General features: G+C 44.4%; 1 protein-coding gene across 1 annotated transcript in view; it reads left to right on the top strand.

Annotated features, from left to right (window-relative positions):
* The window catches only part of LOC149440265 (uncharacterized), a 206,032-nt gene that overhangs the window by 124,380 nt on the left and 68,693 nt on the right, over positions 1–12,959 (top strand). Inside the window, exon 7 of the mRNA XM_089658832.1 lies at positions 4,774–5,896. Within this exon, the coding sequence (XP_089514958.1) occupies positions 4,774–5,896 (1,123 nt within the window). The remainder of the gene's footprint in view (positions 1–4,773; positions 5,897–12,959) is intronic.

Here is a 12,959-nt window from a genome sequence, read left to right as displayed (position 1 = left end):
ACACTCCTATGGTAAAGTATCATTGTAATCCCGTGGCAGGATTTGTATAGCAAAGCAAACACTGTGTCTGTATAGCAGAGCCATCTACACAACCCAGTGCCTGGTGAGTATGGGAGAAGTGTCATGTCTCTGTGTGCCGTGTTCCTGTCATCTGCCAGGGGGCAAAATCCCTCTCACCAGATCCTGGGACTAAGGCCCAAACCATGGTCCTGGAAATGACCGGCTCCTGTGGTCACCTCACGATGAGCCCTTCACACTGTTGGTGTAGGCACTGTACTGTAGGCCACATCTCTCAGGTTGGATGTTCCCTGACTGATGCGGATACCTAAACATGGAGTGAACTGACCCTGAGCACTTCTCTGCCAGGTCCAGACTGTCTCCTGCCACATGCAGACTGCCTCCCCTCAGGAAAAACAAGATGGAGTCCTTCACGCTGCTCTCACTAAGCATGCTGGTCTCTGTAGTTCCATCCCTCATACCAGCTTATCAGGCCATTTCTTTCCAGGACTGCATATCCCACAATGCTTTGCAGCTGCACCTCCTGCTTGAGAAAGTCCCCGTCATTGGCTCCTTTAATACCTCTTCTGATTGGCTCTCTCTGTATTACAGTCTGAGAGGAGAAGGGAGGGGCTGAAATCCCTGACTGCCTTGTGTGCATCCAGTGCAAGTGTCAGATTTCACAGGAGATGCCAGTCAGCAGGTTACAGCAGTCACAGATAGGAGTCATTTCCTCCCCTACACAAGGATCTACAGTCCATACACACCCAGCACAAGGCCGGGGCCACACTACCAGACGCTTCTCGGGGCTGCAGTTCCTCTGAGCTCCACAAGGTGGGGATCTCACTTCTGCCCAGACAGGAAGTGTCTATGGAAGACAGACAGGAAGCTCCAGGTGAGAGGTGAGTTGGGAGGAAGCAGAGAGGAGACGTTGCTGAAAGTGGCAGCAGAAGAGGTAATAAGATGTTATTTCCTATTTACACCCAGTAACCCCCGTCATGTTCGTCCTCTTCCTCCATAGTCATGTCCATCCTCTTTCTCCATATTCATGTCCGTCCTCTTCCTCCATAGTCACGTCCGTCCTCTTCCTCCATAGTCACGTCCGTCCTCTTCCTCCATAGTCACGTCCGTCCTCTTCCTCCATAGTCACGTCCGTCCTCTTCCTCCATAGTCACATCCGTCCTCTTCCTCCATAGTCACGTCCGTCCTCTTCCTCCATAGTCACATCCGTCCTCTCCCTCCATAGTCATGTCCATCCTCTTCCTCCATAGTCACTGTGACGTCTTTTATCTCCAGCAGATGATGATACACACATATATAGTGTGGGAACCCAGATTAACCCCTTCAGGGGCAGAACATCCCCCACTTCCGGGGCCGGAACATTCTTCTCATTGTGGTGATGTGTCACCTTCTCACATCATCAGTCTATACTAATGGAATATACCACTTTTATAAGTGGCGGGGAATGGAGAATCCTATGACATCACACTGACCTCACAGCTCCTCCTCCCAATGTCCCTCCATCCAGAGTCAGAGAATCCTATGACATCACACTGACCTCACAGCTCCTCCCCCAATGTCCCTCCAACCAGAGTCAGAGAATCCTATGACATCACACTGATCTCACAGCTCCTCCTCCCAATGTCCCTCCATCCAGAGTCAGAGAATCCTATGACATCACACTGAGCTCACAGCTCCTCCTCCCAATGTCCCTCCATCCAGAGTCAGAGAATCCTATGACATCACACTGACCTCACAGCTCCTCCCCCCAATGTCCCTCCATCCAGAGTCAGAGAATCATATGACATCACACTGACCTCACAGCTCCTCCCCCAATGTCCTTCCAACCAGAGTCAGAGAATCCTATGACATCACACTGATCTCACAGCTCCTCCTCCCAATGTCCCTCCATCCAGAGTCAGAGAATCCTATGACATCACACTGACCTCACATCTCCTCCTCCCAATGTCCTTCCATTTGGCTCCTTTCTTTTTATTCTATGGTCTTAGGATGTGGGAGACCCTTGGCATCCTCATAAGCAAAACAGAACTGTAGATCCTGTGTTGTATGTAATGATGTCAGAATTCTTTTTAACCTGCATAGTGTGGGGGTCCTGTGGGGGGGAATTATACCTCAGCCTGAAGTGGGGCTTTAATAAAATGGAGACCTGAATGGAGAGGTGAGGAGGATTCTGGGAATATCATTTGATGTGACTATTTGTGTTCAGATGTAGAGTTTTCCTCCTGTGAAGTCTGGAGATCATATGACATCACATTGCCTCCACCTCCCTCCCTGATAGAAGAGAGAAAGAAGAAGAAGATTCTAGAAGTCACCAGAGAGATCACTGAGCTGCTGACAGGAGAGGTGAGCGGTGCCGGGAATTCTGGGACATTCTCCAGTAACAGACAAGGGATGTGTCTGGATGGTGACTGTATCATTGTGTGTGTCAGGTTCCTATAAGGTGTCAGGGTGTCACTGTCTATTTCTCCATGGAGGAGTGGGAGTATTTAGAAGGACACAAGGATCTCTACAAGGACGTCATGATGGACAATCAGCCGCCCCTCACATCACCGGGTAAGAGGAGACTTTATTGTAAAGGAGAGAGCAGTACGGAGGATCCACCTAGATCCCCCATCATCTGATAAACACATAGAAACAATGGATTCAGTCAGTGTGTGTGTTTCCTACAGATGGATCCAGTCATGGGAACCCACCAGAGAGATGTCCCCATCCTCTGTATTCCCGGGATTCCACACAGGAAGGTCACACCATCCCTCACCATCATCAGGTAGATGATGACAATTATTGGTAGTTGTGATTTATACACAGCATGTTTGTTACAATGAATGTTTTATTATATCTTTCAGAGTGGAATCCTCGGGGATGAGAATATTGATGTTAAAGAAGAGTATAAAGAGGAGGATGAGGAGTATGGAGTGATGGAGGAGTTTTCAGAAGGACACAAGGATATGATGGAGCCACCTAATACCAGGAACCCACCAGAGAGATGTCCCCGTCCTCTGTATTCCCGGGATTCTACACAGGAAGGTCACACCATCCCTCACTATTACAAGGTTGGTGGGCTGGAGGATCTAGAACATGAACTCATGAAGACAATGTGTGGATTTTGTGTGTGATGTCACAATCATAAATCTTACATTTTACAGATGATATTTTCTGTCATTTCCTTGATTTAGAGTGGAGATCCAATCGATATAGAATTTGAGGTGAAAGCAGAAGAAGAAGAGGCGTATGTGAGGGATGATCAGCAGTCTATGGAGGAGGATGGAATAACGGGGACATTTATAGAGGAGGACACTCCTACAGAGATCAGCACAGGTGGGTCATGAACACTAAATCCATTCCTCCACCCATACTGCTCACTGATTGGTCCAGAGTAGGGCGGGGACTGGGTGATATCAGCCTGTAATCCCCTGGTCACTTTCCTGAGCTGTGTTCCCCGTCCTGTATTCCTGGATTTCTCTCGGATAATCTTCCTTCTCTGTGCTGCAGACACAATTTATGTCTCTAGACTGGATTTATGGAGGTTCTGGGGTTCAGCTGGCAGAAAAATGTGGATTTTCACTATAGACTTTACTAGACCTAGGCACCTGGGGTGTGTGCTTTGGGTATTCTGCCCCATGTCCGGGTCTAGTAAGATCTCTGACTGAACAATTCTCCCAGGGTTCCTTGCTCTGTGGTCTGCTGGCTGTGCCGGGTGGAGGGATATGTCTGTATAGTCTCAGACCCAAGTCACTGAGTGCAGTCTCAGGAGATGGGAGGCAGCGGTGTGGGATCTATGCAACTTGTCTACAGTAAACATGTAAACTGCCACTAATTACTGAATACCAATATTATGAGTCCTGACCCCTACACTGTATATTCTATGTTGTGCATTACATCCTTCTGATACTGTATAGTCCCAACATTTGTATCCTATATAATAGGTTGTACATTACATCGGCGTTACTTCTTTTGTTACACCCATTTCCTCCCAGCTGGACATTTTATATCGGATGATGTGATTGGAGCACAGACTTTTACATGGTGATAATAATGTGATAACATCCTCCAACTTTGGACCCTTAAACAGAAAGTGATAATGAGGGAGGAGTCAATACCCCAATGATGGTGGTCTTCAGGATCAGTCCAGTCTTCATCTTGGTTGTTCTCCCCCCCATCCTCACTCTCTGACCTCTGGTGGGGCTCAGCCCCGCTGTTCTTCATGACTAAATCATGGACTAAATAAGGAAGTGCAGTACTTCTTGTGTTGGGAAGATGGCGATGAGTGATAGAGGGGGTGGGGACCCTCGTCCTATAATCCCCTCATCACTGTCCCTCCTATAAAAGACAGTTCTGGTTGTTTCCTCACTCTCTGACTAAGGTCCATGAATAAAGAAATGACCTGGTAGGAGGTCAGAGGAGCCATTTCCTAGTTCCCTTGAGGGTGGAATTGTAAGCTCCTCAGAGACCAAGCTGCCTGATGTGGGCGGAGTCCTGGTTTGGGGGAACCAATCAGCTCCTGTCTAGTAATCCTCTGTGTCTTTGTATTTTAGTCCATGGCCGGGAGATGAGGAAAACCTCAGAGGATTGTCTCACTTTGTCTCTAGACTGGAAAGTAGAAGATGAGGACATCACACAGTATAGTCCAGGAGAAAACCCGGCTCCCTCCAATGTCCATCCGGCACCACCCAGTGTAGATGGACCATCGGATTCCTCGTATCCTGAGAAACCTCAGACTGTGCGGGACCGGGCCGGCCTTCCAACAGGAAAGAGCTTCTCCTGTACTGAGTGCGGGAAGGATTTCAGTTCTAAATCCCTTGTTAATAGGCATAAAAGGTGTCACACAGGAGAGAAGCTGTATTCCTGTCCTGAGTGCGGGAAATGTTTTTCACAGAAGTCCAGTCTTTACACTCATCAGAGATCTCACACGGGGGAGAAGCCGTATTCCTGTCCTGAGTGTGGGAAATGTTTTTCACAGAAGTCCCAGCTTTTCAAGCATCAGAGATCTCACACGGGCGAAAAGCCATATTCCTGTCCTGAGTGTGGGAAATGTTTTTCAGAGAAGTTCAGTCTGCACAAACATCAGAGATCTCACACGGGGGAGAAGCTGTATTCTTGTCCTGATTGTGGGAAATGTTTTTCACAGAAGTCTCATCTTTCCACACATCAGAGATCTCACACAGGTGAGAAGCCACATTCCTGTCTTGAGTGTGGGAAATGTTTTTCAAGGAAGTCAAATCTTTCCACACATCAGAGATCTCACACAGGGGAGAAGCCATTTTCCTGTCCTGAGTGTGGGAAATGTTTTTCAGAGAAGTCCCATCTTTACACACATCAGAGATTTCACACAGCTAAAAAGCCATATTCCTGTCCTGAGTGTGGGAAATGTTTCTCTTTTCAATCCGGTCTTACAGTGCATAAAAGATCTCACACAGGGGAGAAGCCATATTCCTGTCCTGTGTGCGGGAAATGTTTTTCACAGAAGTCATCTCTGTATACACATCATAGATTTCACACAGGGGAGAATTCATATTCTTGTTCTGATTGCGGAAAATGTTTTTCAGATAAATTCAAGCTTTACATACATCAGAGATTTCACATGGGGCAGAAGCCATATTCCTGTCCTGAGTGCGGAAAATGTTTTTCACGGAGGTCCAATCTTTACACACATCAGAGATCTCACACGGGTGAGACGCCGTATTCCTGTTCTGAGTGCGGGAAATGTTTTTCACAGAAGTCCCATCTGTACACACATCAAAGATCTCACACGGGGGAGAAGCCGTATTCCTGTCCTGAGTGTGGGAAATGTTTTTCATGGAAGTTCAGTCTTCACAAACATCAGAGATCTCACACGGGGAGAAGCCTCTCTCCTGTCCTGAGTGAGGGAAATGTTCCTCACTGAAGTCCTGTCTTCCTGTACATCAGGGGTCCCACACAACCCTGGAGGTGTATTAGTGCCTTGAGTGCGGGAAATGTCTTCTAGATGAATGTTGCTGGACATCCCAGCTCTCATGTGGGGAAGAAGCACACCCTGATATACACCTCAGATATACTCCATGGCTGACCTTCATCATGGAAGAAACAGTTGATAAGGAGATGAGAGGCCCCCAAAGACGTGGATGAAGTGTGGGACCAGGTTGGCCATTGATATCAGGAGAATAAAAATGGAGTCCTGACCTGTCATTGGCTGAGTACATTTTGTGGTGGGAGATTTCACAAACACTTAAGAGGTCTGATTTTTTATATAAAAACCTGCTGATCGGCTCAGTGAATTCCAGTAAAGGGCTCTGTGTTTACTAACAACACAGGACTCTGTACACAGAGCAGAAATCTGGCAATTTATTCTCTTTGTAAAGCAGAAAGAGAAATCAGCCCCATTAGTATGAGCAGCACGGATCACACACAGGACACAGATCGCACACAGGACACGGATCGCACACAGGACACGGATCGCACACAGGACACGGATCGCACAGAGGACACAGATCACACAGAGGACACGTATCACACTAGTGAACAAACACAACAATTTCCATGTTAAATCGATGTAAAATGTTTGATCAGCTCAGCAAATCTCCCGAGGACATTTGGTTAATCCCCCATTACACAGAAGGGAAGTACAAGAACTTTCCCGGGGGGGGGGGGGGGATTGCTATGCCGTGTTTTTCAAGAAGTCAGGAGATGGGAAGTATGAATCAGATATATTACAATCCACATTTTAGGCCTGAAGATTAGTTAAACCCCCAAACATATATTTCTGAAATCAGAGGACGTGCAGAATAAAATGGTGGTAGGTACAATCTTTATGTCACATGATATTAAATCAATAGTTCATCAATGTTACATTTCAGTACAAATACATTCATTGTAATCTTAGAGCACATAGATGACATTTGTTACTTAGTTTTTCTGTAAATAATGAGGTTGTGCCGAGTAAATAGATACCCAACATGTCCAGCCCTAGAATTGTGTGTGCTGATGACAAAACTTCAATAATGGCCCATGGGGGGCACTATAAATGCCTTTCCTGGTCCTCGGTGTAGAGGTGACCCTGAATAATGGATGGAGAATGACTGCTCTCACTCTGGCATGCATGGCGTGATGTAATGTGTGTGGTGCAAGCCATGTTTTGGTTGCATGTAAGAGGGGATGCAAAGATTTTGGGGAGGGATTTAAGTGTTTGGGTGTAAGTTTCATTGTTTTTACTTATCTTTATTGCTATCACATAATTGACCATTATCCCCCTATAGGATTTTATGGTGACGGGTTCTCTGTTAAGAGACATCAGGACCCTGATTTACTAAGACGTGAGTCTACCAGCAGACTCTGAACATTCAGGCAGACTCAGTTAAATCAGTCAAGACCTGTCAGTCCTCTGAGCGACGTCTAGCAATCTCATTGACGAACGTCAACTTTACTATTAGTAAATGTGGAATCACGTCTGGCACATTTTTAGGTGCAATACCGGATATGTTCACTAGATGGCGCACAAGCGCGGGCTTTGTACCATTGGCGTTTTCCTGTTGGCATAAGAGAATACTTAGAATGTAACATAATTAGTACTCCTATATATATATATTTTTTTTTTTGCTGTTTCTCCAAAATGATGAGACAACTGATGCATTTACTAATGAATGTCATACATTCTATTTTCAGATGTTATACATTTTCACACTTATATCTCAAATAATTGGGAATGTCTAGTTCTAATTTCCCAATATAATGATATATCTTCATTCTCTTTAATCACGTAACTATTCTATGTTATAGACAAGTGCAGCGCTATAAATGCATGTGATCAATAATGAACGCATGGAAAAACCAAAACGTGCAAAGAATTGCAATAATGATGTAAAATTGTAAATGGTGCTAAAATAAGTTCCTATAATCATTCCTGAATAATGGAATGTCCTTGGTGTGAGAGTACCAACTCAGAGAGTGCCTATGAATGACACGTGTGGTCTCTCCGTGACGGACAGTAGTGCATGAACTCGTGAAAGGTAAACCACTGGGACTGGTCTACACTCACCAGAACAAAAGTATTAATGTGCATGGGTTATACACATCACACATCTGGGGGTGCAGCGGTATGCTGGCAGCTATGGGTTAGTCATCCAGCTCCATCCATCCATTCATCCATCCATCAGGGTGGGTGCCCAAATGGTCCTGGGGAGGAATTAGCTCAGCCACAGGAGCCAGAAAGGTGCTTAATAGTGTAGTACACTGTCACAGGGGTGGATGACCTATCACAAGTTCATGCACTACTGTTCGTGGTTATATTGATCTTGTGTAATACCATTTTAGTAGTCTATATAATTTGACCAGCGCTCGCTCTATCATTTTTAAACAATGTAACTATTCTACATTGTATCTCAATTTGTGTCTCCCACAGTGGTTTAGTGGTTAGAGCTCAGAACTTACAGCACTTGGGTCATGGGTTCTAATCCCAGTGATGGCTACATCCCAGTTTGCATGCTTTCCCTGTATGGATGTGTTTCTGCCAACACTCAAATGACATGCTGTTAGGTTCATTGGACCTAGTACATGGCTGAGTTTCTGCCCTTAGATTATAAGCTCCTTGACATTTATGAACGTTCAAAAAATGGAGATCAATTTTCTGGGTTGTGTCAGTGCCAGGAATATTGATCAATCAATTATGATTTTGCCTAATGACTAGAAAGTGGATGAATGTTACCTGCGTCCTGTTCTTCTGCCAATTAGGAAATGTGCAAGTTTCATGCTGTGTATATTTCATTGTAACTTTTTTCTCTTCTTTTAAATCTGTCTCCTTATACAACTTGACCCCCTCCCCCACCCCATCATCACCTGTCCCATATGCAAATCTATGGATCACTGCCCCACTCTTTTTAACTATTTACTGATCAAGTGAATGTGTCTCATTTTCTATCAGCTACAGCTCAGATCTCACATTATTATACAATTGCTGATTGTATCTCACCACTAGTCTGATTGAATTCACAATCCCTGGTCAGTCCCGGTCCCTGACCTATAATAACCTTTAGGGCCAGTTTACCCTACATGTGTTTCAGTTGCTTTTTTGGCATCACAAACGCACAGAGAGAAGGTTATATGGTTTTCAATGTCATAGTTCACATCAGCGCTTGCATTTTCAGTGCATTGCAGGTGCTGTAAACAAAGTTGACCACGCTGCATTGTTTATGCACAGAACTGTACTGGAACACATTGAAACGTCCTTGAATGTACTAAAGTGCACATGTCCCTAATTAAATTGAATAAAAAGAAAGTAGAAAAAACTAACTTGAAGGGATACAAAAATGTAATGCAACGTGTCCAAAACGCATCCAAAATTTACTGGAACACACTAAACATGCATGCCAAAAGGGCCTGAAAAAACGCATCAGGAACACATCTAGACTGTTTCTATAGTGTGAACTGACCCTTAGGACTTGTTCACACCATTGGTGGTGCAGAAACGCATGCAAGAACACACATTTTCCAGCACAGCAAAGAAATGCAATGCCCTCTGCAGATGTGCACGGTTAGGCGCAACACACTTTTAAAATAATATGCCTGCAGTATTTTTGCATGTTCCCACACATTAGGCAGCCCATTGAAATTAACGAGCTGAGGAAAAAAAAAAGTAAAAAATGCCCCATTCACACAGGTCCTCTGTCCTGTACAGCATGAATGAGGGGGTTGTTTATGTGGGCGGAGCCACCTGTTACACTATGGGGACACAGCAGCTGTATGAACACAGGTTGTCATCTGACAGGTGTGATGGCGTGGGGAAGTGGCCCTGAATGCTCACTGTCTGTGTTCAGGGCTGTACACCTGCACCCATATGCTTGTCAAATTATGACCTGCAGCATTTCCATAGTGTAACATAGGTTGGCTGCAAACGGCGACAGCCACAAAAACCAACCACTGATTCCCACGCTACAGGCCACAGCACCCATGTGAATGAGCCCCAAGACCTCCATTACACACACAGCTTGATTTATGAACTCAGTACAGTTTTATCATTTAGATTTCACAGGAATATGGTTGGGATTATGTCCATTAATAATGTTTTTAGTGTATTTTTACCATAAATATAATTTGGATATTTTCTCTGGAGGTGGGGGGCTGTCAGGTATGCTGTATGGGCCCCCATGATATCTAACAGTGGCCCTGGGTGTATGCTTGTGTCTGTGCCACCTGTATAGTTAGGAAGAACCTTGAACCTCTGCTATGTACCTCAATGGATCTAGGAATTGGACATGTTTCCTCCTGAAGATACAACAATTATTAATAATGTTTCCCCGGCCAATGAGGATCAGCTCCTCGGTGGAGAACAGCGATCTCGCCATGTCCAGATGTGGTCTGGAATTCCACAAAAGAACAATTCACAAAACTAAAAAATAGACTTGTAAATGACCACTTAACTCTCCTAACTACACTCCCATCCACTCACACTCCCCACTACCACTTCCAGGTGTGTACAAACGTCCTGCCGCCAACGTCATGACGTATTTCCGGTATGACAGCTGCTCTAGCGCCTCCTCCAACAGCCGTCTTGGCATTTATTTGTGCACCATAGCAATTTTCCATGCGGCTCCATTGTGTATATGACATTCACAAATATATGTTTGCAGTTCTATTGTGGATTTGGCATTGGTGACTGTATGCTTGAAGCTATACTGTGTATATGACATTAGTGAATGTATGCTTGCAGCTCTGTGTATATGACATTGGTGAATGTATGCTTGCAGCTATACTGTGTATATGACATTCACAAATATATGTTTGCAGTTCTATTGTGGATTTGGCATTGGTGACTGTATGCTTGAAGCTATACTGTGTATATGACATTGGTGAATGTATGCTTGCAGCTATACTGTGTATATGACATTGGTGAATGTATGCTTGCAGCTATACTGTGTATATGACATCGGTGAATGTATGCTTGCAGCTTTACTGTGTATATGACATTGGTGAATGTATGCTTGCAGCTATACTGTGTATATGACATTGGTGAATGTATGCTTGCAGCTTTACTGTGTATATGACATTGGTGAATGTATGCTTGCAGCTATACTGTGTATATGACATTGGTGAATGTATGCTTGCAGCTCTACTGTGTGTATATGACATTGGTGAATGTATGCTTGCAGCTATACTGTGTATATGACATTGGTGAATGTATGCTTGCAGCTATACTGTGTATATGACATTGGTGAATGTATTCTTGCAGCTATACTGTGTATATGACATTGGTGAATGTATGCTTACAGCTATACTGTGTATATGACATTGGTGAATGTATGCTTGCAGCTTTACTGTGTATATGACATTGGTGAATGTATGCTTGCAGCTATAATGTGTATATGACATTGGTGAATATATATTTGCCAGTAAAGGCCCAAAGTCAACATAAATATGGGGCCCAATTTTTTACAGTTAAGAGGATTGTAGAAGAAGAATAGCTAGCTGCACATTGAACACGACCTATTCATTGGTACATAACTTGGTCTTGTGGTGCAATAGGGGGCTTTTGGTTTGTTAGTTTGGACATACTTGCACATATGCGCTCTAACAAGGAAGATTTGGGCATATTATATAGCTAACAACAATAAGTGTTAGGGGTGCGAGTACATTTCAGATACTTATATAGCGCTGTCAATTTACGCAGCGCTTTACATATAGATGTGGTAAATTCACATCAGTCCATAACCCTTAAGGGGCGTACTAAGAGCCCTAACTTACATTCATACATATACTAGGGCCAATTTTGACAGGATCCAATTAACCTACCAGCATGTCTTTAGAGTGTGGGAGGAAACCGGAGTACCCGGAGGAAACAGGCACAGGGAGAACATGCAAACTCCAGGCAGGAGGTGCCATGGCTGGGATTCGAACCAACAACCCTAGTAATGCCAGGTGGAAGTGCTAACCATTTAGCCAATGTGCAACATACAACTCGAGCATGAAATAATCCCCCCAAAAAATACATAGTACAAATGTTTATTGATCAAATACACATTCCACATTTATTTGGATAGCAACAAAAAGCTACATTCAATATCTTGGTGTGGAAAAAAACAAAAAAGCACAGGATTGATTTTGCTAAAATAGAACGGTCCTGCTCATAAGAGCTTACAATCTAAAAGATTATACTTCTAATGAACTGTGCTTTCACAGGTTACAGCAGGAGACAAACAGTTAATATCACTTGGGCTTATTCACAAGACAAGCTGCAGATCGAAATATCAATATAAAAATACATATGTGCCAAAATAAAACACCTCCCACCTCCCCAAATCCCCCACACATACATTTCTCACCGTGTTTGTCTGAAAACTGCATTTCATTCTAAATAAAGAAAACTTGGAAGAGCAGAGCAATGGACATGTGTTAGTATTACAATGCAAAGATAATAAACACACAATCATTGTACAATAACACACAAACACACCTTAGAAGGAAGAACATGCAAAACATTTACAGCCCACATCAACACACAGCGTGAGTGTGACCTGGGGCAATTCACTGCAATATCTCTTCCCCCCCCCAAACACAGCGTGAGTGTGGCCTGGGGCAATTCACCACAATATCTCTTCCCCCCCAAACACAGCGTGAGTGTGGCCTGGGACAATTCACCACAATATCTCTCCCCCCCCCAAACACAGCGTGGGTGTGGCCTGGGGCAATTCACCACAATATCTCTTGCCCCCCCAAACACAGCGTGGGTGTGGCCTGGGGCAATTCACCACAATATCTCTCCCCCCCCCAAACACAGCGTGAGTGTGGCCTGGGGCAATTCACCACAATATCTCTTCCTCCCCAAACCACCACAGACAAGGACATGCAGAAATAATGTGCCTGTACAAGGCAAAAATCAGCCACTACTGCATCTCTTAATATTAGGTAGGCCACACCCACCACTGCCATTCATTTGGTCAGAGAAAGTGTTTGCACCTGATGAATCCTCTTCCCAC

This window comes from Staurois parvus, unplaced genomic scaffold (genome assembly GCF_062004578.1).
Source record: "Staurois parvus isolate SC_StPar_1 unplaced genomic scaffold, SC_StPar_1.0 ptg001098l, whole genome shotgun sequence".
NCBI lineage: Eukaryota > Metazoa > Chordata > Amphibia > Anura > Ranidae > Staurois > Staurois parvus.
The sequence above is the reverse complement of the archived record's forward strand: the minus strand, read 5'-3'. Positions and strand labels throughout refer to the sequence as shown.